The sequence below is a fragment of the Macaca fascicularis genome, chromosome 10 (genome assembly GCF_037993035.2).
Source record: "Macaca fascicularis isolate 582-1 chromosome 10, T2T-MFA8v1.1".
Classification (NCBI taxonomy): domain Eukaryota; kingdom Metazoa; phylum Chordata; class Mammalia; order Primates; family Cercopithecidae; genus Macaca; species Macaca fascicularis.
Window position 1 is genome coordinate 12,413,059 of NC_088384.1, and position 27,702 is coordinate 12,440,760.

The following is a 27,702-nucleotide window of genomic DNA, read 5'->3' on the forward strand; positions in this document are numbered from 1 at the left end:
TTTAACTTTTTTTAAAAGTACTTTTTTTTTTTTAGTGCAGTTTTCAGTTCACGGCAACAGTGAGAGGAAGGCACATAGATAGCCCGTGGGAATCTGTGAGTGAGTGAGGGTGAGGCCTCAGTGAACCGGGCACGTGTGTTTTCATCTTTGCCTGCCTGGCAGATGGGTAGAGAAGTGCAGGGCAGCGATGTTGGCACTGAGCTGCCTGGGTTCAAGTCCCAGCTCTGCCCTCAGCCATCCCTGACTTTGGCAGAGCTGTTGTGGACCTTGGTTTCCCCATTTGTGAAATGGGGGTGGTGAGAGCTCCTCTCATGCCTACGTGTCATGCAGTTCAAATGAGTTATTGCGCTTACAGGCATAGAGCCGGCTGCCCAACTGCACGGCCAGGGTTACATGGAGTTTGCTCTTATGAATACTCGTGGAAAGTTTGTGACTTTTGGTTTTTTTGAAGCGGAGTCTCACTCTGTTGCCCAGACTGGAGTGCAGTGGTGTGATCATGGCTCACTGCATCCTCGACCTCCTTGGCTCAGGTGATCCTCCTGCCTCAGCCTCCTGAGTAGCTGGGACTACAAGTGCACACTACCACACCTGATTTTTGTATTATTATTACTGTTTTTGTGGAGATGGGGTTTTGCCGTGTTGCCCACGCTGGACTCCAACTCCTGGGCTCAAGTGATCCTCCTGCTTTGGTCCCCCAAAGTGCTGGGATTATAGATGTCAGCCACCGCTTCAGCCTACGTTTGTGACTTTTATACCATGGCTGGCTTCCCATTCTTTTGCTAGGCCCACCATGCTTCCCGCAGTTACAAGCAGTCTCCTCTAACAAGCTGGGATCCCCACCTATGGACCCACCACAAGCAAATGGCTTCTGTCCCTGGGGTGGGGGTGGACCCGGGGTCCCCCTGTGAATCCTTGGTCCCACTGCCTCCAGCCCTGCATAGCCTCTCCATGTAGTCCGTATAATTTTGTGTGTATGCATCATGACATGAAGAAGGCTGGCTGGGCAGCTGCCATCCAGGCACACAGGGAGGCATCGTGTGGTTGGGAGGTGGCAAAGGTGTGGGCTTCGGCATCGGAGCCTTGGATCAAATCCTTGCTGGGTATGCTTCTCGGAGCTTCAGTCTCCTCTCCTTCCCCGGATGAACAGATCAGAGCACCAGGAGTGGGTCAGGCTCAGCCAGCCTCCCTTTCCTTGCTGGTCAAACGGTAATCACTGTCCTACCTCCTTCCTCAGGCTGTCAGCTCAAGAGCATGATTGGCCCAGGGCTAATGCTCTGCAAGGGAGGCTGTCCTGATGACGGCTCACTCCAGGCCCAGGGGGCAGGCAGCAAAGGACGCTGTCAGGATGGGCCTTCTCTGGGGAGAGCCAGCCTTCAAGCATCAAGGTAGGGGGTGGGCCCAGACCCCCGATGGGGTCATCTTCCAGCCCATCTGGCCCAGGTCCCCTCACCCCAGGACGGTTTCACTCCAATTCCAGCCAGCTTTCAGAGCAGGTAGGTCTGAGCTGTCCCGTCCAAACATCCTCTTCCTCGTCTGGAGCCTGGAAGAGCTAAAAATGCATCGGCTTTGGGAAAACAAACACTGCGCTTCCCTGCCTTTGTATACAGGACAAGGCTCAAGGCCACAGGGTGGGCTCCTCCAGGCTGGCTTAGGCCTGGGGGGTCCGTCTGTCTGCCTTCCTGGGGGTCTCCTCTCCTGCCTCCCTGGCACTCACAGGCCAGTGGCCAGAGCCTCATTAGGGTGAGGTGGTCTGACAGAAGAGGTGGGGTTCTATGTAAGAACAATCTCCACCCTCTTCAGGGGGAGGCCCGTGACCCCTCTCCTAGCCCTGGCTCTGGAGCTCAGAGGTGAAATTTGCAAGTGTGTGTATGTGTGTGCGCACACGCATGTGTGCACAAAGCCCACAGTAATAATAACCATCACTGTGATGACCAACAACTGTGGGGTGCTCACTCAGGCTTTATCACTTCAGGTGCATTAACTCCTTTAACCCAGTGAGGTAGGGACTATTGTTACCCACATGTTACAGAGGAAGAACCTGAGGCTCAGGAAGGTTAAGAACTTTGCTTAAGGTCACAGAGCTAGTAGATGGTAAGGCAGCGCTTTGAACCCAGGTGGTCTTTGATGGGGAGCCTAGTCCCTTACCCTCAGCCTCACTTTCTTCATCTGTACAATGGGCACATACGAGGGCAATGCCTTCTCCCTGGGCAACTGTGGGGGTGAGGCAGGCAGAGGGGAAGGAAGTACTCTGTGGACAGCAAAAGGCCCTGTAGACAGGGCAGCAAGGGGCATGGGGGAGCTAATGAGGGTCACATGGAGTGGGGTAGAGCTTGGAGTCTCAGATCATTTGTGCCATGGTCTTGGGCAGTCCCCAGCTTAGAGCCCCACTTCCTCTCCATCAAGTACAGAGAAGCAGAGCTGCCTGGCCCAGGTGTTGCTGGCCCTTCTCAGTGGAGGGGAGGCCCCAGTGATCATTGCTCTCACTTTTCTGGACTTGAGGGCTAGTTTACCCCGGGATGCAACCCAACTCCTTCCTTAGTATTTCTTCACCCCAGCCAGCGTCCTGGACCCCCCCGCCCAGGATGTAACATGCTTTTCATGGATGAGGCTTGGATAGCTGAGCACAGTCTAAAAAGCCCCTAACCTTGGGCAGCACCCCTATCCCCCAGGGCTGTGGCCACTCTTTTTCCCTTTGCCTCAAATCTGTCCTGGAGTGCAGAGTGGAGAGTTACGGGGTGTGGGCGCCCCCATCCCTGGCTCTGCTGGAGAACCTTATTTCTCAGTGGCCTGAACGTGAAGATGGGTGGGGGCTTCCCAGTTCTTCCATTCAAGTGCTCCTCAGACCCGACCTGCTGAAGTTCCGAGGTCAGATGAGACCACGTGCATTCAGGGTGGTGTGGCTTCAGATCCTTCCCAGTTCTGATACCTCAAGAGGGGGTGCCCCTCAGGGGCCCTGTGCTTCCAAGCTTAGAGGCTCATGCTACAAGCCCCCTCCCCAACTCTTCCCACCCTTCGGGAAGGGCCTGGCATCTCTGCAATAACTGGTCAGGACTCAGAAAGAGAAACGGGCAGGGTTTTAATCATTTATTCATTCCTTCAGCGAGTAGGCACTTCCTGAGCAGCCACTGTATGCCAGGAGCTGGCAGGAGGCCCTTGAACACTCTGGACTCAGTCTAGTGCTAGATTGATGTTTGGGCCATGACGAGGCCAGGGGTGCATGCTGTGGGAGCCTGGAGCAAGTGCCAAGCCTGGTGGGCCTTCTGGAGGAGGTGCCTGCTACGCCCAGCCTGGCAGGAGGCAGAGTAGTAGGTGTTCTTTATTAAAAAAAAACTTTTTTAGGCTGGTTGCAGTGGCTCACGCCTCTAATGCCAGAACTTTGGGAGGCTGAGGGGGGCAGATCACTTGAGGTCAGGAGATCAAGACCACCCTAGCCAACATGGTGAAACCGTCTCTACTAAAAATACAAAAATTAGCCAGGCGCGGTGGCAGGCGCCTGTAGTCTCAGCTACTCGGGGGGCTGAGGCAGGAGAATCACTTGAACCTGGGAGGCAGAGGTTGCAGTGAGAAGAGATCGCACCACGGCACTCCAGCCTCGGCAACAGAGCGAGACCCCATCTCTGAGATGGCTCACTGCAGTCTTGAACTCCTGGGCTCAGGGGATTCTCCCTCCTGACTCAGCCTCCTGAGTAGCTGGGGCCACACTCAGCTATTTTTTTTTTTTTTTTTTTGGTAATTTATTTTAAGAGATGGGGTCTTGCTATGTTGCTGAGGCTGGTCTTGAACTCCTGGCTGCAAGTGATCCTCCGTCCTCAGCCTCCCAAATCACTGGGAATACAGGCGTTCTTGGGAATCACAGGGAGGTGTTCTTTACAGACTGTTCCTCTGCAAGGAGAGGGTACAAGAAAGGGGCCCTTAGTACAGCATTCGGGCCCAGGTGCCATGCAGGCGTCATGCCACATTCGGGCCCAGGTGTCTGCTGGGCTGCCTTCTGCCACTTCTAACTCATGTACTGGCACCTGCACTGCAATGATTTGTGTCTATCTCACTGAGAGCGTAGGAAGTCCCTGAGTGCCGAGACTGGGACTCCTTCCTCATTCCGTTTCTCAGCGCTTCACACAGGGTCTGCAAACAGTAGGCATTCCACAATGCTGCTCCCAGTAGCCTTTCCTCTCCCCCAACTTGTACCTAAGTCAGAGTTCATATGGGTCCAGCACTTTTTAGCTGGCAGAGCAGGTTCCCGTATATTAATGCACGTGGTGCTCCCCAAAGCCCTGTGTCAGAAGTGTCATCGCTGTCCTCAGCATCACCTGCCAGAAAACTGCACAGCACGGTGCTTTCAGCATGTGGGCTCTGTAGCTGGACTGCTCAGATTCAAGTCCTGGCCTTACCACTTACGGGCTGTGTGGCCTTGAACAAGTGTCTTGGCCTCTCTGTGCTTCCATTTCCCCATCTGTAAGATAGGAATAACACATCTCAAAGGAGCATGGAGAGGCTACAGGTAGAGTAAGAAAAACACTACCTACCACATAGTCAGCTCGCTAATCATGGTAGTTACCATTCTATTTATAGAGGAGGACACAGAAGGTCAAGGTCAAGATGACCCAGCTGTAGGGTGGAACAGGATTTTTATCTGAGTCACTAGACTTCACATCTAGTGTTGGGGGGTTTAGACTTCACATCTAGTGTTTGGGGGTTTAGACTTCACATCTAGTGTTTGGGGGTTATCTCCTCGTCCCCCTGCCCCATCTCCCTTGTCACCCTGTCTTCTAATTTATCTGTTTATACATCGGGTTGTCCTTCTCAGTGGGGCTCTTCAAAGGCAGGGGCCTGTGTTAGGCTGGTTCACACCTGTCTCTCCAGTGCCTGGAGCAGTGCGGGGCCACCAGTGAACTCGAAGGCTGTATGGAAGGATCCACATACTTGCTTCCTGTTAAGGTGTTCCGCTGAGCCCCTTCACATGGAGGACCTCATGGGAGCCTCCGGACCACTCTAGGAGGAAGGTAAAAATTCTCTACAACTGCACCGAGGTACAATAAACTACACACATTTTGTTCTGATGTACGTATACACCCATAAGCCCATCACCGCAATCAAAAATGACAAACATTTCCATCACCCCTAAAATTTTGCCATGCCTCTCTCTGTTATCCCTCGCTCCTTCCCATTACAGATTTATTTTTATTTCTTTAGAGATAGGGTTTTGCTCTGTTGCCCAGGCCAGAGTGCAGTGGCACAGTCACAGCTCACTGCAACCTCCAACTCCTGGGCTCAAGGCGATCCTCAGCCTCCTGAGTAGCTGGGACTACAGGTGCGTGTCACCACACCCAGCTCCAGTTGATAGATTCATCTCCAGTTGATAAAGGAGGAAACCGAGGTACTGAGAGGTTAAAAAACCTTCCTGGATACACTTGTCCAGCAAGTGGCCACTCCAGGATTTGGACCAAGGTGACGTGTCTTCAGGCTGCCTCTCTGCCACTGTGCCATGCGGTTGGGTGACAGTCAGCAGTGGGTGGGTGCCTGCAGTGGTCTGTAAAGACCACCTGAGATGTCCTTCCTCCTCTGTTCCACCCTGTCCAGGTCCAAGACAGTTTATGAAGACACAGCAGGTGTGACTCTCTCAGCGTGCTCCTGTGTGAGAAGCAGGCTGACGCCCCAAAGGGAAGGGCGGATAACAGAGACAGTGCAAGCGGAGGACATAAGGGTGCCTCAAAGCCCAGAGGCTGGGCGATGCAGGAGCCTGCGTGTCCCGAGGGGGGTGCTGGGCCCAGTGTGAGTACGTGTGACTGTGACTGAGACAGTGTGACTGCTGAAGGCAGGGACATAGCAGCTCCCTGACTGGGGGCGGAAGGCGTTAACTGTGTGAAGGCTGGTTGTGGGTGGGTGGGCTCTGGGCCTCGAACCCGGGGGCTGAGGGAGATAGTAAACAGCAGGGTGACTGACGGGAGGATCATGTTGGTAGCCCTGCGAAGATGCTGCAGGGCTGTGGGGGTTTGTGTGACTTTGCAGTTCAACAAATTCAAATTCAGCCAACGCTGGCAGGGCCTGTTGTGCCAGGCAACCAGCTAGGAGGAGGAGACTCGGACCCAGCTTGCAGCTGAAGGGCGCTGGCTGCCGGATTCACCTTGTGGTGCCTTCCCTTGCTGGCATTGAGTCCTTACAATAGTCCCATCCCCAGGTTGAGGCTAGATGGAGGGGCACAGAGGGAAGTGACTTGCCCAAGGTGACCTAAGCTCCCGAGTGCCAGGGCAGGATCTGAATTCAGACTCTCAGGCTGCAGAGCCTCAGTCCCTCCCCGCCATGCCTGTGCCAGGGTGGAAATGTCTGGTCCTGGAGGGGAGCTTGGACTCCTGGCCTTGGCTCTGGAGACATCCCCCTAGACCACGTGGGCTCCTAACCTGTCCATGGTCACTGCTGAGGGGCGGGACGGTGGGTCGCCCCTAGTTCTTCTTTCCCCGGGGCCAGATTCATGGACTGAGGGGTTGCTCGGCTCTCAGAGACCCCCTAAGCGCCCCGCCCTAGCCCCAAGCCCTCCCCCAGCTCCCGCTCCCCCCCTCCTGGCGCTGACTCCGGGCCAGAAGAGGAAAGGCTGTCTCCACCCACCTCTCGCACTCTCCCTTCTCCTTTATAAAGGCCGGAACAGCTGAAAGGGTGGCAACTTCTCCTCCTGCAGCCGGGAGCGGCCCGCCTGCCTCCCCGCGCGCCCGCAGCCTCCCCCGCTGCCTCCCTAGGGCTCCCCTCCGGCCGCCAGCGCCCATTTTTCATTCCCCAGATAGAGATACTTTGCGCGCACACACATACATACACGCGCAAAAAGGAAAAAAAAAAAAAAAAAGCCCACCCTCCAGCCTCGCTGCAAAGAGAAAACCGGAGCAGCCGCAGCTTGCAGCTCGCAGCCCGCAGAGGACGCCCAGAGCCGCGAGCGGGCGGGCAGACGGACCGACGGACTCGCGCCGCGTCCACCTGTCGGCCGGGCCTGGCCGAGCGCGCAGCGGGCACGCCGCGCGCGCGGAGCAGCCGTGCCCGCCGCCCGGGCCCCGCGCCAGGGCGCACACGCTCCCGCCCCCCCACCCGGCCCGGGCGGGAGTTTGCACCTCTCCCTGCCCGGGTGCTCGAGCCGCCGTTGCAAAGCCAACTTTGGAAAAAGTTTTTTGGGGAAGACTTGGGCCTTGAGGTGCCCAGTTCTGCGCTTTCCGATTTTTGGGGCCTTTCCAGAAAATGTTGCAAAAAAGCTAAGCCGGCGGGCAGAGGAAAACGCCTTTAGCCGGCGAGTGAAGACGAACCATCGACTGCCGTGTTCCTTTTCCTCTTGGAGGTTGGAGTCCCCTGGGCGCCCCCACACGGCTAGACGCCTCGGCTGGTTCGCGACGCAGCCCCCCGGCCGTGGATGCTCACTCGGGCTCGGGATCCGCCCAGGTAGCGGCCTCGGACCCAGGTCCTGCGCCCAGGTCCTCCCCTGCCCCCCAGCGACGGAGCCGGGGCCGGGAGCGGCGGCGCCCGGGGGCCATGCGGGTGAGCCGCGGCTGCAGAGGCCTGAGCGCCTGATCGCCGCGGACCCGAGCCGAGCCCACCCCCCTCCCCAGCCCCCCACCCTGGCCGCGGGGGCGGCGCGCTCGGTCTACGCGTCTGGGGCCCCGCGGGGCCGGGCCCGGAGTCGGCATGAATCGCTGCTGGGCGCTCTTCCTGTCTCTCTGCTGCTACCTGCGTCTGGTCAGCGCCGAGGTGAGTTGCCACGGCGGCTGGGGCTGGTTCTTCATTCATTACCTTCGCCCCCACCTTCTGACCGCCCCCTCCTCTCCCTGCAGTGAACTTTGGACCCCTGCAGCCTGCGAGTCTGACGCCGGGCGCTGGGTGACCTCCTTGGGCTGGGAGAGAGGTCCGGGGGTGACAGGCTCTAAGGCAAGGCAACAGCGGTAGCTTTCTTTCCAACCGGCCGGCGAACCTGGCTCCCTAAGCCGTTCCGTGTCGGGGGAGGGTGTGTGTGGCCCTGTCCCCCACCCTTTGGGAACCCAAGAACAAGCCCCTTCCCAGCCGGGGAAGAGGGGGTGGGGTGGCGCCCAGGGTGCAGAAGGCAGCGCGTCCTCCCGAGCCCACTTCGGCGCCAGTCTCGGCTTAGGCTCTGTCCTGCCATCGGCGTGCCCAGGAGGTGCAAGCTTGAGCACCGGTGCCATCCACGCCGACCTTTGGCGGGACTCGGGTCCCGCCCTGGCTCCCGGTCGGGGTCCGGGTGGACGCCCTCCGTCATGCGCAGGGCATGCCCGGCCCCAGAGCACTGTCTGGAAGCAGCTTGTGTCTCGGGCGCGGGGGTTGGGGTGGGAGTAACAGGGCTCAGAGAGAGAGAGAGATAGAGGGAGAGAGAGAGAGAGGGACGCAGGTAGGTTTCGGGCACTCGGGTAGGGGGAGGACTGGGGGCTCTGAAGGAATACAGCCCCCTGGGTGGTGTGTGCCTGAGGCCTTGCCGTACCTGTGCCCGCGCCCTGCGAGAGGAAGCACCTCTCTCCCCCGCATGCAGGGTGCGGAGCGCGCCGCCTGCAAAAGCCTAGCTGCACGGGAGATGGGGTATAAAAACATCTGCGGGAGCGCTGGGGTCGGAGCCGTCCCCATCCCTCTCAGCCTCACGTAGCCGTGAGTTGGCAAGTCTACCCGGAATCCAGGTGGGAAAGGGGGCGGGGCGGGAGGACGCGCGCGGTGGAGAGGAGGAGAGGGCAGCGTGCCTGGGTCCCGTCCCACCTCCGCCCGGCTGCGGCCGGGAGTCCGCACCTCGCCCGCACCTTGCCGGCTCCCGGGGAGGGTCGGCCCCTGCGGCCTCCAGCCAGGCGCAGGAAGGAGGCAGCGGTGGCGAAGGGGTTAAGGCGGAGGGCTCGGAGGCCGCGGCCTGGCCTTGGGCCGCCGCCAGCGCAGGTTGTTTTGACCACGGAGGAGCCGTCGCCGTCTCCTTTTGTTCTCGGGACTCCTCGAGGGCCGCAGGCCGCCCGCCCAGGGGCCCCGCCCTTCCGCGGCCGCCCCCCGCGGTCCGCACCCTGGAGGGAGGACGCGGGGCTCGGCCGGGCCGCCTGCAGGCCCCTCCCGACGCCCCCTCCCCGCCTCTCCCGCAGCCCCCCGGGCCGCGGCCAGCTGTTGGGGAGGGGGTGGCCGGCCGGCCCCAGCTGCCGCCTCGCCTCGCCTCGCCTTGGGACCTGGGGGCTGGGCCCGGTGCCAGGGCGTCCTGGGAACGGCGGCGCCCCGTGGCTGCTCTCCGCAGCCCACCCCGCCCGGGCCCCCGACTCGCTCACTCACCCCACGCATGCACACTCCTGGCCGGAGGCGATGCTGCGCTCCGGCGGGCGGGCGCGCAGAGCGACGGGCACGCACTACCGCGGCCGGGTCGCGCGCCCGCCGCCGCCTCGCCTGTGCACACGCGGGACACACGCGCGCGCACCGCACACAAACGCACGCACGGCCCCTGCACGCGCGGCCTGAGCACACGTGCGCGCACACCCACGCACGTACACAGGCACGCACGGGCCCCCGTGCACCCAGTGCCTGGTGCTCGCCCCCGCGCAACAGGTGGGCTCTCCGTGGGCCCTGGCACCTCACCACCTCTGTAACGGCCCCATTTCCTTCCTGGCGTCCTGTGAGGGAGGGAGAACCTCCCATCAGCTCCACAGCACCCACTTTTTTTTTGCCTTGTCAGGTCAGCCTGACGCCCCTCAAACCTTACCCATCTGTGACTACTTTTTTTCAACCACCTCCGCGTGGTGGAAAATGGTGGTGATGTGACTCTGAGGGGCACTGAGGTGTCCAGACCGATTTCACCTCCCCATAAGCCTTCATTTGAACCTGCAAGACTGGAGGGACCTGGCGTGTGCAGCCGCGGAGGGGGCTCCCACCCCTGGCTGTTGCATTCTCTTGGCTGATCCCAGCGTGCCCGGGAGAGGCTGACAGCTGGATGTTCCCCCAGCCTCCCCTTACCATTTCCAGCTTCGTCCAGCACCTCCTCCTCCTTTCCCACAGCTCCACGGGCTCGTGTATCTGGGGTGGAGGCTGTGGCACAGAAACTGCCTTTCTCCTCACTTTAGTCACAGCATTCTTGAACACATGGCCACAGGCGCGATGTATGTGGCACTTTGCAGTTTATGAAGCACTTTGCTGCTAAGCCTGAGTGAGCCTGAGGCTGGCCCTGGGGCAGGGGACCTGCATGGGGATGGGACCACGGTGGGGGGTCAGTCCAGGAAGGAGCTGTAATGGCCAGTACTGGGAGAGTCAGGGCAGGCTTGCTGGTGGAGGTGGCCTTGGAGTTGGCCACGTCCTGGTCGTGCTTGGACTAAGCTTTCAGCAGAGGGCAGGCAGTCCTGAGGCAGGGCTGGGCGGAGGGCCTGCCGAGGCCTCTGAGGTGCCATCTCCACCAGCTGAGCTGGCTTCCAGGAGGGCGAGTCGCACTGTCACGTGACGCATCTGGCCTCAGCACCCATCTTCCGGGAAAGAGTGAAGGGCCCCACAGCCCTTTGCTGTCTAGCTTCCTCTGGGTTTGCTAATGACCCTAGGGAGCAGGGGACCAACTGCTGGAATCCCAGAACCCTGGAGGTGTGCAAGGGCAGGTCAAACAGAATTTGAAGGATCTGGCGCAAGAGCCAGGAAGAGAGAGAGAGAGAGAGAGAGAGAGTGTGTGTGTGTGTGTGTGTGTGTGTGTCTGTCTGTCTGTCAGAGAGAGAGAGAGACACTGATTGAGCAGGAATGGTGAATGTTTACACGGGCCTCATAAGTACCTCTCCACGTCTTGTCTTCCCCTCCCGGCATTGAGGAGCCTCTTCTGTGACAACTCTTCCTATGTTCTGGTTTATTTCATTGTTTATCACCTGCTTTCTCCACTGGAGTATCAACCCCATTAGAGAGCTTTCCTCCTGGTCCCCACCATTAGAACAGTGCCCAGAGCCCTGTGGACAATCGGTAACTATTTGTGCAAAGAACAGTGAGTGTTGGGTTGGTATGGAGGACAGGACCTGGCCCCCTAGTTGCTCCATGGCCCCACTGACTCCTCGGTTTGCTCTGCTCCGAGGGCAGCCCTCCTTTTCAGCCCTCCGGTATGCATCAGTCTTTCAAGGCCCCCCATCTTGAGGGAGAAGCCTGTCTGTCTCTCCTGTATCTTGGGACTTGGGCTACCAGGATTAGACAGGACAGAGAAGAAACAGAAAGAAAATCAGACTGCAAAGGTTCTGTGTATTATAAATGGCTGGCCTGGTTCCTCTCTTCCTGCTTTAATTTTCCTCTGCTTCTGCAAGAGGTGGGGAGGCCAGAGTGCTGGGCCCACGTGAAGGAGCAGAGGCTGAGTGGGAGGGTCCCAGGAGCAATAAGGAAGGGGAATGCTAGGTGGGAAACACTGGTTCTAATGGCTTCTGTGGTTTGCCCGGAGAGAGCTTCTTCAAAGGGGTTGGTTGGCTTTGGCATTCGATCTAAATAAGGCCTGCGACTCTCAGGCAGGCAGGCTCTGGGAGGCCTCATCAGCTTCTTCCTCTGCCAGCCACAGACAACACCCCTGGTTGCTTGGACCTGTGTGTCCCTTGGTGGGAACGGCAGGCAGTCCGGGGAGCGTGTATCTGTGTGTGTGTGCTGGGCCCACGAGGAGGGTGGGGTTCAAGCCCCTTTGATCTGCCAGCCTAGCTGGGAGCAGATCACTCACCTGGCCTCACGCTCGCTCGTGCCCTTCCTACCTGCCGCAGCTGGCGCTGGGGGCGGGGTCGGAGGAGGCTGTTTACCTTGGCTCCTATGGCTGGCTTTGCCCCAGCTCCCTCCTTGCCACGCCCTCACTCTGCCAGAAACCCCGGGCCTGAGATCTGGGGCAGCGTCTTCAGGGTGCCAGGCCTCCTTTCCCATCTCTGAAGTGAGCTGCCTACCTGGAGGCCTGCAGAACCTGTGCCCAGGAAAACCAGGCTCCAGACAGCTCACCTTCCCATACCAAGAAGAGCCTGTGACTCTGAACCCGTGCTCATGCTCGTCATCCTCAGAGCATTGCATCCTGGAGCTGAGCACATGCTGAGTGTCCCCCACCCTCACCCACCCCCAGCCCCGGAAGGGCCCTGCCAGCCCACACGGCCCCAGGCTCTGCCAGTGTGGAGGTAGGGTACCATTTCCTGTGGCCCAGCACAGGGGATAATGCAAAGTCACGCACTCTTTCATTGGCGGGCAGCTCTCCACCCACTCCTTGTCATCCTCAAAAATGTCCTGTGCTGCTGGCCCTGAGCACGTGTGTTACTTGCTGCTGCCCACAAAGGAGCCATCCGGAAAGAATTAATGATGATGACAGTGACAACTCATTAAGCACCCATTATCTGCTGGCAGCTCTGCTCTGTGCAATTATGCCTCCCAGTAACCCCGGGCGAGGTATTATTAGCCCCATTTAAAAGATGAAGAAGCCGAGGTTTTAGATGGTGACAAGATTCCAAGAATCCAGGTTGCGCTGGCATCTGGAGCCCTTGCTCTTTCCTCTGCTACAGAATTTCTTAGCCTCTGCCCTCCTGACATTTGGGAAGGCTGTCCTTTGCCCTGAAGGTTGGTGAGCGGCATTCCGGCCTCCACCCACTTAGATGCAGGGCACATCCCAAGTTGTGGCCACCAGCAGTACCTTCATACATTGCCACTGTCCCGTGGGGGCCCAGTCGGCTCTGGTTGAGAGCCTCTGACGTGGGACATGCTGCAGAGTAAAGAGCCAACACCAATCTTATGTGATGCTGAGGGCCAGCGGCCTCAGAGTACAGGAGAGAGAGGCTGAGATGCCCCATGGTGGGCTGGAATGGGTGGGCATTCTGGAGCCTGGGAACGACCCAGCTCTGCCACTTGCTGCTTGTCTGGACCTGTTGCTGCTTGTTTAATTTTTTCTAAGCCTCATTGTTCTCATCTGGAGGATGGGGATACAAGTACTGCCAGCCTCTTAGGATTGGTAGTTTATACGATGTTTTTCTCAGCGTGTGGCTTGTAGCTGGCATTCATAGATGTTAGTTGTGGTATTGTTACCAAATCCGGGGGCTTATGGGAGTTCTGGGCATCTAGTGGCCACATTACCAGAAGCATCTGCAGGGATGGCCTCCCCGCTCAGATTAAAAGGGACTCTAGGAGCTCCTTTGCCTAGGGTTGGGGAAGAATATGCCAGGTGGCTCTCCTGGTAGAGGAGATGGGAGAATCATACTGGACGGAACCTGGAGAAGGGTAGATTCCTTCATGCATTTGACCAGTATTTACTGAGGACCTACTGTGTGCCTCTCCCTCCTCCTCAGACCCTATCCTGGGCTCTTTCGCACTCAGCCTTGGAGGGTCTGTTTGTTTCTGTAAAGATGTCATCTCCTATGTGTCATGTGCCTGGGTCTGTTCAGGGGTCCGCCTCCTCTGCTGTGGCTGGCAGCTGCAGCCGGCTCTCCAGTGGGCAGGGAGAGCTTGGCACAAGCACTAAGTGCCATTTGCTACTAGGCCTTTGGGCCCCTCCCCTGGGAGGTGAATTGAATCTTTACCCCACAAACACTTCTTGTTTTCCTTCTGCCAGTGATCCAGGGAGGCCTGGCTGGGCACCCGGCTTTGGCGTTTTCTCTGCCCCTTCTAACACCTCCTGGCTGAATTAGAACTGAATTGAATGTTCTTCAAGCTCCTCGAGTCACAGATGAGAGCCAGGGCCATAGGGGCAGTGACCAGCCGAGGTCACACGGCAGTTGGTCCATAGGCGTGGGATCCGGCTCTCTGGCCTGCCAGTTCTGGGTTTGACAGAACTCTCAGGGGAAGCGGCTCTCGCTGGTGTTCACTGGAGACCAAACCCTCTGTTCTGTGGGTTGGATACTTTGTCAACATTTGGAGAGCACCAGAGGCGTGGTCTCTCTTCTGAGGTGGAAGGAATGAACTTGCTTGAGGGCGGGAGGAGGCAGAGCCCGGAGGATATGGGGGCTGAAAGTGAGGGACAGCGGGGCCCATACCCTCCTCTGTCTCGCATGTGCAGCCACTGGCTGCCCGGAAATTGAAGGAAAGACCGTAGTTCTCAGCCAAGCCCTGCAACCTTTTTTTCCTAGAGTTGCCCAGCAGCCCTTAGGCATTGGGCGGGGTTGCCACTCCATGTTCAAACAAAGACATGGAGACTCAGGGGTTTCAGGGAATGATGTAGCTTTAAAAGTGGTCACCCCCACCCCCCCACCCTAAGTCTTCTAGCTCCTGGATCATGTGGGTGGCCAGAGTTGGTCATGGCTGAACCCCTGGAGGTGTTCCTAGACTTCATGATAAGCTGGAGGAAACAGAGTTTTTGGGGAGGGCCCTTTGAGGCTGGCCACAGGGCTGAGACGACCTCTTCTCCTTTCCTTCACTCCCCCTCCGCCATCAGGCAGTGAGAAAGCAGCATCCCTTTTGTGAAGGTAGCCTGCACCGAGCCCCTCCGAGCCCCCCGACCTTCGGCTCCAGGAGTGTGGAGTGAACCAAGAAGGGCCGGAAGTCCTCCCTTCTTAATCCAGGGAAACTGAGGCAGAGAGTGGTTTAACCCAAGGTTCTATAGTAGTATGCCAAGCCTATTGGCGCCCTCTCCAGAGCTGTCTGTCCAGACCATGCAGCCCGAGTGCCTGTGCCTGCACCTGTGTGTTTGCACGCCTGGAAGTCCGGTCCCAGCCTTTGAACATGCAGCGACATCTTAGCAATTTTCTTTGCTTCTCAGTGGCTGGTGGTCTGGATTGTGATTCTCAGTCTCCTATCTGCCCTCGCCTCTTTCTTGGGATCTCTGGCATCAGCCCCTTGGGTCTCCTGGAACTGTGGGGGACGTGGCTGTGACCTTCCTATGGGGCTGCTCTTGTGTCATTGTGGGACCTGCGGTTTCCCTGGAGGAAGCCCGGCTCCGAATGAGGCCTGTTGAAGTGCTTATCAAGTTTCGAGTGTGTTTGGCAACAGGCCAGAGGGGCTCTAAAAATAGGGTTTGGTTGGGCACAGGGCACGGGTAAGCTTTCAGGTTTCCCGGCCGTATCTGAGGATTCCCTTTTTGCCTCTTTCGAGTGAGAGACTTCATAGATACCACTAGGACCTGGGGCCTCCTGAGACCATCAGACTCTGCATGCATTTATTAAGCACCTCTTGGACCCAGGAGCCTGGGAGTACAGGCTCTGTCATCCCAAAGGCATGGGTTCGAATGCAGCTTTGGCCAATAATTGAGCCTGTCTTCGAGCCTTTGTTTTCCCCTCTGTAAAATGGGGGTTAGATTGGCCATGGGAAATGCTGGCTGTCTTCAGCTGTCTTCAACAGATGTGCAGCGAGACTCAGAGAGAAATCAGATTTGGTGTCTTCCTGGAACTTGTAGTTTGGTGGGGGAGACAGACATAGACAGGCAGGTCCAACTCAAAGCAAGCTGGGCTTCCTGTTGGGGGTTGAGGGTGCAAGGAGTGCGCTTGGTCTCAGAGGCTTCGGCAGGCCCCGATATATTGAAGGAAAGACCCTAGTTCTCAGCCAAACCCTGCAACCATCTTTTACAGGCCCCGAGGCCTTTGTGCTCCTGATCATCAGGCCTGGATCCTGCCTGTCCATCTCCCTGTGACCTCAGAGCTTTCTGCAGGAGAAAGCGAGAAAGCATGTGGTGGGGGAGATAACCGTGAGCCCCCACTCCCAGCTCACTCAGCCTTTTGGTGTCTGCCCGGCAGGGGGACCCCATTCCCGAGGAGCTCTATGAGATGCTAAGTGACCACTCCATCCGCTCCTTCGATGATCTCCAGCGCCTGCTGCACGGAGACCCTGGAGGTAAATGGAATCCTCGCCCTGAGCTCCGGCCCTCCGAGGAGACTCTAAGGGAGCTGGGAGGGGCAGGACAGGAGGCATCCCTCTTCCTTGACGTCTGGGCAAACTGGAGGCCCATGGCAGCCCAGAGAGAGCCGGGCCACACCCATCCAGGGCAGGGCCGAGTCAGCAGGCGGGTTGGTACCTGGGACTTGGGGTGTGGCAGGAGAAGCACCCACGTGTGGCTCCGGCTTGGTGCCGAGGGTGGGGTGCCGGGAGGAGGGAGGGCGGGGAGAAGGTGCCCAGGTCATCTGCCGAGTATGTCTCCAGGTGTGGGCCCAGCCAGGGAGGATGGCACTGGAGGAGTCATCTCCCCGCCCCTCTGGCTAGGGGCCCGGTCTGTGAGGTCCCCTGGGGACACCTGGCCTCGACCAGCAGGCAGCCCTGCCCGTGCCCCAGAGCTCACTCAGCAAATGGGCACGTGCTCGGTGGCACACACGTGGCAGGGCTGGTGGGCTGGATTGACAATGTATTTATAAACGCTGTCTTCAGAGCAAATTCCATTCTATTCTAACCTCTGGCCTGTTCCCTGGAGCCCTGGTCAGCGGCCCCCCTGCACCCCCAGGTCCCCTTCCCTCTGGGGTTCTGTCTCTTTGTCACTTTGTAATCCTTGCCCAGACGCTATCTACGGGGGAACAGCATTTCCTGCCTTTGTTTCCTCTCCCCGTTGGGCCCCTGGCTCCCTCTCAAAAGCATTCCCAGGCCCTTTCAATCCTGCCTGTGCTGGGGGGCGGTGAGGCAGGCAGGAGGGGGACCCAGCTGGGCCCACCTATTGTTCGCCAGGGCCCCCACCCGACGTCTCCCACAACCCCCACCCTATGCCCGACTGGCCGCCCCTGGCCACACACAATGGGGCAACTTCCAAATTTAGCCTTTCTACCATTTATTTCCAAGCCTTTATGCCCCCACCCTCAGACGGCCCCTCCACACCCCTGGTGGGGGTCGGGATCTTGGAGATGAGGCTTTCAATAGCAGGCCTGTTTCAAGGCAACCATGTGGCTATTTTTTCCTAATCAACTTAACCTTTCCACAAAGCGCATCTTTTCCCCATCTCCTCCCCACCAGGGACATTCCAGAGATGGCAGGGAGAAAGGAAAGGAGCCAGAGGGACAGATAGGCTCGTTGACGTAGGGGCTGTCAGGCTGGACGGAAGCGGACTAGTCATCAGACTCCCTGCAGTACCCGGGACGGACAGGCGGCAGGCGCCTTTGTCTTGGACGGGGCCAGTGGGTCGGGGCCAGAACTGGAGCCATGGGGTGCTGTGTGGAGGTGGCAGGAGCGTGTTCCCAATGCCTGTTAGTTTATTTGTGGCTCGTCACCCATGAAATAGACAGAAGGGTCTGTCCACGCTTTAACATCCAGCTCAGAGAGGCCTCAGCCCTCACTTCCCAGCAGCCAACCTCTGGCCATGGGCTCTGGAAAAGACCCATGTCTCCAAGGAGTGCTGATGGGACTGAGATGGTGCCCAGCCCGGAAAAGGGAGCTGTCATTTGTTACCAGAAGAATCAACAGACGGCTGGGGGCAGAGGTGGGGCAACAGGTTAGAGACGGGGAGGGAGACAGATGCAGATACGTGTGAGGGGCCCGGAGCTAGAGAGACCAGGCCCTAGAAGGGGGTGTGGCAGGGACTCCCCACCACCAGCAGGCCCAACTCCCACCCCCCTTCTCCTCTTCTCTGTCTTCAGCTCCCACCCCCGTCCCTCTCCCTCCCTCCCTTGCTCCCTCCTGCCCAGCACTGCCATTGTCCAGGGCTCCAGAGGGGCTGTGTTCAGGGCATGCGGTCCCCCTGGGGCTTCTGGGAATTTCTCCATTCAGCACTTCCTATGGGAACGCTGGGTGGAGGGGCACTGGAAACTGGCCTTCAGTGCCCCAGGTCCTAGCCCCGCCCTGGAGGCCGAGGAGGGTTCATTTACAGTAGCAAAGGGGAAGGGTTATTTTTAACTCCACTGACATGGGTTCTGGCCAAAAATGTGGCTAAAGAGCCAGGGATGCAATCAGGGTCCTGGGCCTGTGGCTGTCCTGGGGGCTGCTTGGAGGGTCCGTGCTCAGGGCCAGGACCTGTGCATCTATGGGGGTGGGAAGGAGGGACTGTTCTCTGGAGTCGGGGGAGGCAAACCTCCTGCCTGCCCAGAGACCCCGGCGGAGGGAGCCCCTGCCCGAGGTCGGGCTGCCTTGTGTCTGACCGCGCCTTCTCCTGCAGAGGAAGATGGGGCCGAGTTGGACCTGAACATGACCCGCTCCCACTCTGGAGGCGAGCTGGAGAGCCTGGCTCGTGGAAGAAGGAGCTTGGGTAAGACTGAGGCACGCAACAAGGGTCCTTCAAATTAGGATGGGGGCCAGGGAAAGCGAATGGGGGCGGGCAGCCAGTCGGAGGGCTCTGAGGGTCCTCTTACAACTCCCTTTCCCCCCACATTCAGGACTGAGTGAACTGAGAGAGTAAAACCATCCTTAAATGCCTGTGTTGAGTCATCACACCCCTTCGCCCCCACACTATCTGTTTTCTAAATATAGTGCTGCAAAGCTCATTCGTTCCTTATTTCAATCCTGGAGGTAGATATTATTAACCCCATTTCACAGAATTGGAAACTGGGGCCCAGAGAGGGTAAAAAAGTAGGCGAGGTCACACCGCTAGGAAGCAATAGGGCTGAGATCCCAACCTGCTCCCGTCACTTGAGCCCAGCGTGGTCCCTGATGGGCTATGGGACTCACCTGTAGCGAAGGGCAGCGGCCTAGGCTGGTAGAACTTGAGCAAAGCCTGGGACTGCCTCCTGCTCCCTTGCAGAGACCTAAAGGAGACTGTAGATCATTAGGTCCAGAGAAACCCTCCCAGGTGAGGCAAATGTCCGCTCAAACCCCTCCTCCTCTTTGACACCTGGAGTCCCCAAAACACTGCAGTTAGAGGCTGGGGGAACCTATGGATAAGAGTCAGGTGGCCTGGTCTGGGCACGTTGCCTTATGCCTGTAATCCCAGCACTTTGGGAGGCCAAGGCGGGCGGATCACGAGTTCAAGAGATCGAGACCATCCTGACCAACATGGTGAAACCCCATCTCTACTAAAAATACAAAAATTAGCTGGGCGTGGTGGCGTGTGCCTGTAGTCCCTGCTACTTGGGAGGCTGAAGCAGGAGAATTGCTTGAACCCGGGAGATGGAGGTTGCAGTGAGCCAAGACTGCGCCACTGCACTCCAGCCTGGCGACAGAGCAAGACTCTGTCTCACAAAAAAAAAAAAAAAAAAAAGAAAAAGAAAAAAGTCACGTGGCCTGAGTTCCACCCCCCCCCCCCCCAATCTATGAATGTGGGCGGGATATTCTGCTCTCAGAGCCGCCTGTCCTCTGTGTGTGGATAGCGGCCGGTAGCCTCAGTGCTTGCTGTAGGCCAGGCTTACTCACTTTACACCTTAGATCCACATGGGAGGGAGGTGCTGTTCTTATCCCACTTCATAGAGGAGGAAGCTGAGGCTTTGAAAGCAGTGGTGATAAAAGAATCCATGACACCGTAAGACAGTAGTGCATGCGTGGTTTCAAGATAATATGGTACCCGCATAATGACCACAAGCCCATAAATGTGTAAAATCATAAAGAAGAATAAAATAATTACGTGCCAGCAGAGGGAAGCGGACATTTACTAAGCATTTACAACATGCCCCACACTCTGAATTTTCTCACTTGAAACCTACAGTGGTTCTTGGGTATAGATCTCATTGTCCCATTTTGCAGATGGAGAAATGGGGGCTTAGAGCGGCTCAGCCACCTGCCCAAGTCCTGTTGCTAATAACAGTCAGGACTTGAAACCTGAACCCTGGGGTTGAAAGATATGAGAAAGAGCAGTCCCAGGGGCACTGGCTGAGCTCCCCTGCCAGGCAGGGGGACTCTGGGCAGGCCCACGCTCCTGACCCAGGTTCCCTCTCCTCCCAGGTTCCCTGACCGTTGCTGAGCCAGCCATGATCGCCGAGTGCAAGACTCGCACCGAGGTGTTCGAGATCTCCCGGCGCCTCATAGACCGCACCAATGCCAACTTCCTGGTGTGGCCGCCCTGCGTGGAGGTGCAGCGCTGCTCCGGCTGCTGCAACAACCGCAACGTGCAGTGCCGCCCCACCCAGGTGCAGCTGCGGCCCGTCCAGGTGTGTAGGCTCCGCAGGCCCCCGAGGCTGGTCCCTGTGGTGGGTGGAGGCCACCCTTCTGAGGCTCATACCTGACCAGGCTTCCTTGACTGGGCAGAGTGGTATGTTGAAGGACATTCCTGATTTGTCCCTGGGCTCTGTCTACGGGGGCCCACTCTTGGGAAGCTCTTCCTGGGCAGGTGGACTAAGGCCGACCATGAATCCTCTAAGGTGGCCCAGGCCACTGTAGCCAAAAGCCACAGACAGACACCCCAGGCTGGGTGAGGTGTGGAGCCAACTTGAAATAGGGATGTCACCTCCTTTACGAGGACAAAATCGCAGAACGTCCCTTGAAGAGACATATCCGCAAATATTTGCCTGGCATTCAGAGTGTTCTGGGCAGCTGCTCAGGTTCCCCCAAAGCTCTCCCTATTCAGGGCTCTCTTGAGAAAGGCTCGGTGGGTGCCCCTGCATCTTTGACACCTGCTTGTCTCTCTTTGACAAGCTGTGTCTTTAATAAGGAGGGTGCAGAGAGGCCCACCAGGTGATAGACACCGCAGAGCTGGGACAGGTCGCCCTACAACAGTGGAATGCTGACCTGGCTTGCTTTGGGGGGGCGGGGGATACATACACTGGACTCAGGGAAAATTCTAGAGTAGAGGCTATCTCAGGGAGCACCCTGGTCTCACCCTGGTGAGGGCAGAATCAGAGAAGCCGCTGCTTCTGCTTCTTGTGGAAAGATTCCTGCACGCTCCAGGCCAGCCTCGCCCACAGGCTGGGCAGTGCGCACTTCCCTAGCTCAGCACCGGCCCTTGCCTGATGCTCTGCCTGCTTAGCCGCACTTCCTTCTCCTGCCACCAGCCCGTGGCCTCTCCTCCTGCCCACCTTCCCTCCCTGGCTTGGGCCCCGCGCCTGAGACTACGAATGTCACTCCACCCCACTGGCCACTCTCGTGGTATCTCCTGTCCTCAATGCTTCCAGCTCTATGGATGGACACCTGACATCTGAGCTCCCCGTTCCCACCTCCCTCCTAGATGAAGCCTCCCCCCACTTCCTTCCAGACAACCATCTCCCGCCTCTGGCGCAGCCCTGACCTTGGCTGGCGCTCCGGGAATGAGTGTACCGCAGGCCCTAGCTCAACCCGGAAATGCCTTTCTGGCTCTCCCTCTCTGGGGGCACTGAGGGGGGCCCCAGGTCAGGAGGGCTTGTTTTGATGGAAAAGCTATGAGAAGGGCAGAGGTCAAGGTCCTGCTATTGTTTGGGCCAAAGCATTTGCCCCACAGCCTACTCTCCAGGCTTTCGAGGAAACATTGCTGCAGGGGACACTGGGGTGGGAAGTGCAGGCTGTTCGGGCTTCCCGGGCTCCTGGCTGTGTGGCCTCTACAGAGGCATTTTGTGGCTCTGTCCTCCAGGTGAGAAAGATCGAGATTGTGCGGAAGAAGCCAATCTTTAAGAAGGCCACGGTGACGCTGGAGGACCACCTGGCATGCAAGTGTGAGACAGTGGCGGCTGCACGGCCTGTGACCCGAAGCCCGGGGGGTTCCCAGGAGCAGCGAGGTAACCACCTTTCCGGGTTCAGCCCTCAGCCCCCTTCCCCTGCAGCAGCTGGGAGCGGGGGCCGGTCTTAAAAATGGAGATGGGATCAGGCCCGCCCCCGGTTCAATTCATGGGAGGCTTTCTTTCCATCTTGCTGAGAACAAGCCAGATTCCTCCCTTGCCTGAGAGCCCTACATGAGGATTAGCCCCTGGCTGGCCCTCTGGTCTCTGCCAACCAGTACCCTTCACCTGTGCCAGCCCCGCCGGGCAGGCCTCTTTCAGTAACCAAATGAGTTTCTGCCTCAGGGCTTTAGCACACACTGCTGTGGCTGGAGGACACTTCTCCCAGCTCTCCACAAGCCTAGCTCCTTCTCTTCATTAGAGTCTCAGCTCAGAAGTCACCTCCTCCTAGACGTCTGCCCTGACCACCCCATCCAGAGTAGCCCCATTTCCAGTCTTGCTACCACAGCCCCCTGCTTTGTTGGATGTGGGGATGGGATGGTGGAAGGAATCTGGGCCTGGATGAGAGAAAGCTCCATGCCCATCAACTTCAGACACTGGGCAGCTTGTCCTGGGGATGAGAAATAAAGCTAATTTCTCGTACCCTTGAGCAGGGGAACTAGGACCAGTGGGGAGAAGCCACTGGAGAGAGAGAGCTCCATATGCAGAACAGCTAGCTGGTGATCAGTCAGGGGTACGAGACGGCATTGGCAGCATTGTGAGGCAGTGAAACCCCGTCTCTACAAAAAATACAAAAATTAGCCAGGCATAGTGGCACACGCCTGTAGTCCCAGCTACTTAGGAGGCTGAGGTGGGAGGATCGCTTGAGGCTGGGATGTCGAGGCTACAGTGAGCCGTGATGGCACCACTGTACTCCAGCCTGGGCAACAGAGCAAGACCCTGCCTTTAAAAAAAAAATGATTAATATGATTAGATGAGCGTTAAAAAAAATCATGTGAGTGATAGTTCTTTTTCAGTAACTTTCTATTGTTAGGGACAGGACAATCTTTTCATTCTCATTTCTGATTAACAAGACCGTGAAGACAGAGCCGTTTCTTTACCTCTGGGTCTTATTCCCAGAGCTGAGCTGAGTGGCTGGGATGCCCTGGAAAGGCTGATCATATGACAGCTTCAAACTGACGTGTTATAAATTATTGAGTTAACATGGAGGATGATTTCTCTATTAAGGGAAATATATATATATATATATATTTTTTTTTTTTTTTTTTTTTGAGACAGTCTCACCCTGTTGCCCAGGCTGAAGTGCAGTGGTGCAATCTTGGCTCACTGCAACCTCTACCTCCTGGGTTCAAGCAGTTCTCCTGCCTTAGCCTCCGGATTAGCTGGAATTACAGGCACCTGCCACTACACCTGGCTAATTTTTGTATTTTTAGTAGAAACGGGATTTCGCCATGTTGGCCAGGCTGGTCTGGAACTCCTGACCTCAAGTGATCCACCTGCCTCGGCCTCCCAAAGTGCTGGGATTACAGGTGTGAGCCACCATGCCCAGCCTCTTTCTTTTTTAAGAGACAGGATCTCTCTCCATCACCTAGGCTGCAGTGCAATGGCATGATCATAGCTCACTGAAGCCTTGAACTCCTTCCTGGGCTCAAGCGAGCCTCCCTCCTCAGCTTCCCAAGTAGCTGGGATTACAGGCACGTGCCACCACGTCCAGCTAATATTTTAAATTTTTGTAGAGATGGGGTCTTGATTTGTTGCTCAGGCTGGTCTCTAACTCCTGGGTTCAAGTGATCCTCCCACCTCAGCCTCCCAAGGTGCTGGGATTACAGGCATTGAGCTACCACGCCTGGCTTTCTTTATGTTTAGAATGAGTTGCTTCATGTATTTGTTTCACATAATTTTCTAAACCAGTTTCTTGGGAGGCGCATTATACCAGTGAAACGTAGATGACGTAAAGTCCCATCATTTTAGTTCCGGTATTTTGGTTGAGTATGATGGTGTTTCTGTCACCTGTCCATGGGCCTGGCTAAGGCTTGGTGGCTCTTTGTGATACTGTGGTCAGTGTCAGACCTGGGCTCAGATCTGCGTGCTGTCACTCGAGCTGTGACCTTGTGCTTGCCTGGGCTTGGTAGAGCCCGGTGTCCTGCTGATGGCCCAGGCTCTGGGGAAGAAAATCCCTGGGCCCTTCAGTGGCCCTCCTGGTGTCTTCTGTCTGAGGGGATCTGAAGCCCATCCAAGTCCCTGAACTGCTAGAAAATCTGCCCATTTGCAGAGATGGGACAGCTGCCTCGTGGGAGCTGGTGTCTGTAAGGTGGGAGGTCAGGTGTCAGATCCCGGCAGGCTGGGAGAGCTCAAAAGGCTCCCAGGAAAAGGCTGGCCTTGAGCTCAGCAGACACAGCTGTCCCTGCCAAGACAGCCACCTGGGAACCCAGGAGGGAGATAAGTGTATAAGAGCTCCCCTTGACTGAGGCTCACAGACATTGTCGTTTGTGCTGAGTGGTTGGAGGTGTACACTCTGGAGGCAGATCCCTGAGTTCAAATCCCAGTCTCTCTGCTTCAGTTTCCTCATCTGTAAAGTGTGGGTAACAGCACCTGCCGGTAACAGCACCTGCCGTGAAGGGAAATGAGCATAGAGCAGCACCAGGTGCATGGTAAACACTAGCTGGGGAGTTTCTGGCCATTTCCATGTATTGTCTCCTAACGCTAGGAGGCCAGGGCTGCTGTCTTCTCTGCTTTAAAGATGTGGAAATCGGCAGGGCCCGGTGGCTCACGCCTGTAATCCCAGCACTCTGGGAGGCGAAGGCAGATGGATTACTTGAGGTCAGGAGTTCCAGACCAGCCTGGCCGACATGGTGAAACCCCACCTCTACTAAAAATACAAAAATTAACTGGGTGTCATGGCACAGGCCTGTAATCCCAGCTACTCGGGAGGCTGAGGCAGGAGAATCACTTGAACCTGGGAGGTGGAGGTTGCAGTGAGCTGAGATTGCACCACTGCACTCCAACCTGGGCAACAGAGTGAGACTCTGTCTTAAAAACAAATAAATAAAGATGTGGAAATCAAGGCACAGGGTGTTTAAGTGACTTGCTCCAATGTCCACAATACATGGGAAAGCTCAGATTTGAGCCCTGGTGAGTCAGATCCACAGCCTGAGTTGTGGCCCATCCATCCCACTCTACTGCTTCTCAGAGTGGCAAGGGGCAGGTAGGTGACAGGCACAACTGACCCGAAGGCCCAGCTTCATGGTGGGAGTGTGATTCTGGCCCAGAGCCCAGTGACCTCCCTACCACGTGACCGGATGAGGCTGAGAGGTTGGGGGGAAACCTCAATAGTAGGTCAAGCTAAGGAAAATAAGAAAAAAAAGTGAGTTGTAGCAGCTGCCATGTGCTGACTACTTCATACTCGGAGCTTTTTATTATCTCTCCCAGGTCTGGGGGTTGACTGGGCTCAGTTGAGCGGTTCTGTTGGCCTGTCTACTGGTTGCAGTCAGCTGGCAGCCTGGGCTGTGGTCATCTGGAGGCTCAACAGGGACAGCTGGGCCTATTTTCCTCTCCCTGTAGTCCAGGGCCTCTGGCTCTGTGGGGAGAGCCAGTCCCTACCTGGCCTCTCCATGTGGCCTCTCCAGCAGGGTAGCCAGACCTGTTATGTGGCGGCCCAGGGCCCCCCAAAGCATGAAGGTGAGAGCTTCCGGGCCTTCTTAAGGCCTCTGCCTAGAACTGGCACAGCACCACTTCTGCCTCTTGTTGGTTAAATAGCTCCAACTCCAGGCGAGATTCAAGGGGCAGGGAAATAAACTCTACTGGTCTGTGGGCAGTGACAAAGAACTTGAAACCATATTTAATCTACCTGGCTCTGTGTCCGGTACTGTGCAAAGAGCTTTGCCAGCGTACTGTCATTTACTCCTCCCACCAGTCCTATGAGGTGGGCAGTCTTATTACCCCCATTCCACAGATGGAGGCGCCGAGGCTCAGAGAGGTTCAGTCATTGTTCCCAAGGCATGTACAGCTGGTGAGCAGTGGAGTTGGGATCCAAACCCAGGACCCTGGCCCAGATTCCCCTCTTGTCCCTTTCCTGAGTCCAGAAGACCTCAGGAGGTCCGCGGCAGGCCTTGGTCAGTCGGGAGAGACCACCCCAGTGGTCCACATGCTCACGAGGTCTTTCTTTTTCTTATGCAGCCAAAACGCCCCAAACTCGGGTGACCATTCGGACGGTGCGAGTCCGCCGGCCCCCCAAGGGCAAGCACCGGAAATTCAAGCACACGCATGACAAGACGGCACTGAAGGAGACCCTCGGAGCCTAGGGGCATCGGCAGGAGAGTGTGGGCAGGTGAGGGCCGGGTGGGGAAACTGAGGCCCAGAACCCTGTGTTTCCTTCTCCGTGGCCTGTGGATGGGGTCAGGGGAAAGGATTTTTCTATACAAAATCCAGCCTCTGAGCCTTGGTCCTCTCTGCTCAGTTATCAGCTGGGGCAGGGTGGGTGGTGGGCTTTGGAGACCCCAGCCCAGCTGTGTCCCAGCACGCCCTAAGAGAATGGGAGGTCTAAATCTCAATCTTCCCAGCCCTTCAATGCCCCAGCCCTGAGCACTGCTGGAAATCAGGGGTAGCTAGTTGTCCCCAGCTCCCTGCCCCTGGCATGGAGGACATATGAATGTGGGATGGACCCTCTAGGTTGTCTCTGACCCCCCTGTCTCTCTGCTTGTTCTGCAGGGTTATTTAATATGGTATTTGCTGTATTGCCCCCATGGGGTCCTTGGAGTGATAATATTGTTTCCCTCGTCCGTCTGTCTCGATGCCTGATTCGGACGGCCAATGGTGCTTTCCCCCACCCCTCCACGTGTCCGTCCACCCTTCCATCAGCGGGTCTCCTCCCAGCGGCCTCCGGCGTCTTGCCCAGCAGCTCAAGAAGAAAAAGAAGGACTGAACTCCATCGCTGTCTTCTTCGCCTGACTCCAAGAACTTGGGATAAGAGTGTGAGAGAGACTGACGGAGTCACTGTTTGGGGGAAACGGGCTCCTTCCCCTGCACCTGGCCTGGGCCACACCCGAGCGCTGTGGACTGGCCGGAGGAGCCCTGCACATGGCCCTGAGGACCTCTCAGCGTAGCCTGCCTGGTCCCCGGACCCCTGGCCAGCTCTGAGGGGAGACACCTCCAGGCAGGCCAGGCTACCTTGGACTCCGTGGCTAAGACCGCAGACGGGCGCACAGACTGGAGAACACCCCTCCCACAGTGCCCAAACACCAGTCACCTCGTCTCCCTGGTGCCTCTGTACGCAGTGGCTTCTTTTCGTTTTCGTTTTGAAGACGTGGACTCCTCTAGGTGGGTGTGGCCAGCACACCAAGTGGCTGGGTGCCCTCTCAGGTGGGTTAGAGACGGAGTTTGCGGTTGAGGTGGCTGTAGATGGTGACCTGAGCATCCCCTGCCTCCTGCCACCTGTTCCTCCCTGCACTCCACTCTGATTCACCTCTTCCTCTGGTTCCTTTCATCTCTCTACCTCCACCCTCCGTCTTCCTCTTGTCCTGGCCCTTCAGTCTGCTCCACCAAGGGGCTCTTGAACCCCTTATTAAGGCCCCAGATGATCCCAGTCACTCCTCTCTAGGGCAGAAGACTAGAGGCCAGGGCAGCGAGGGACCTGCTCATCATTTTCCACCCCAGCTAAGACTGCCATGTAAGGTTGTGCAGGGTATGCACTGCACAAAGACATTGTATGCAGGGAGCACTGTTCACATCATAGATAAAGCTGATTTGTGTATTTATTATGACAATTTCTGGCAGATGTAGGTAAAGAGGAAAAGGATCCTTTTCCTAATTCACACAAAGATTCCTCGTGGACTGGCCGTGCCCCTGATGCAGCCTGTGGCTTGGAGTGGCCAAATAGGAGGGAGACTGTGGTAGGGGCCGGGAGGCAACACTGCTGTCCACATGACCTCCATTTCCCAGAGTCCTCTGCTCCAGCAACTGCCCTTCCAGGTGGGTGTGGGACACCCGGGAGAAGGTCTCCAAGGGAGGGTGCAGCCCTCTTGCCCGCACCCCTCCCTGCTTGCACACTTCCCCATCTTCGATCCTTCTAAGCTCCGCCTCTGGTGGCTCCTCCTAGGAAACCAGCTTGTGGGCTGGGAATGGGGGAGAGAAGGGAAGAGATCCCCAAGACCCCCTAGGGGTGGGGTCTGAACTCCCACCTCCCTTCCCACCTACTGCACTTTCCCCCTTCCCACCTTCCAAAACCTGCTTCCTTCAGTTTGTAAAGTCGGTGATTATATTTTTGGGGGCTTTCCTTTTATTTTTTAAATGTAAAATTTATTTATATTCCGTATTTAAAGTTGTAAAAAAAAAATAACCTCAAAACAAAACCAAA

At 57.1% G+C, this 27,702-nt stretch overlaps 1 protein-coding gene and 1 long non-coding RNA gene across 7 annotated transcripts; one reads left to right on the forward strand and one right to left on the reverse strand.

The window, feature by feature from the left end:
- LOC102125575 (uncharacterized) lies at positions 1-9,349 on the reverse strand. Of its 3 annotated transcripts, none has more exons than XR_012418723.1 (4): positions 9,274-9,349; positions 4,849-4,989; positions 4,396-4,450; positions 1-1,540 (listed from the first exon to the last, which is right to left on the reverse strand). It is a non-coding gene; the product is annotated as an uncharacterized lncRNA (long non-coding RNA). The 3 variants fall into 3 exon arrangements; XR_012418721.1 differs by lacking the exon at positions 1-1,540 and adding an exon at positions 3,072-3,882; XR_281064.5 differs by lacking the exon at positions 1-1,540 and having other exon boundaries at positions 4,316-4,450.
- Positions 6,651-27,702, forward strand: PDGFB (platelet derived growth factor subunit B). 4 transcript variants are annotated; one of them, XM_005567244.4, is made up of 7 exons: positions 6,651-7,719; positions 15,621-15,717; positions 17,954-18,043; positions 19,669-19,874; positions 21,266-21,410; positions 25,527-25,677; positions 26,058-27,702. In XM_005567244.4, exons 1-6 carry the CDS (start codon positions 7,657-7,659, stop codon positions 25,649-25,651), a joined length of 726 nt encoding a protein of 241 aa, XP_005567301.1. In that variant the 5' UTR covers positions 6,651-7,656; the 3' UTR covers positions 25,652-25,677; positions 26,058-27,702. The 4 variants fall into 4 exon arrangements, with proteins under 4 accessions (XP_005567301.1, XP_073859827.1, XP_065378174.1 ...); XM_074003726.1 differs by having other exon boundaries at positions 7,047-7,719; positions 15,456-15,717; XM_065522102.2 differs by lacking the exon at positions 6,651-7,719 and adding an exon at positions 8,062-8,371.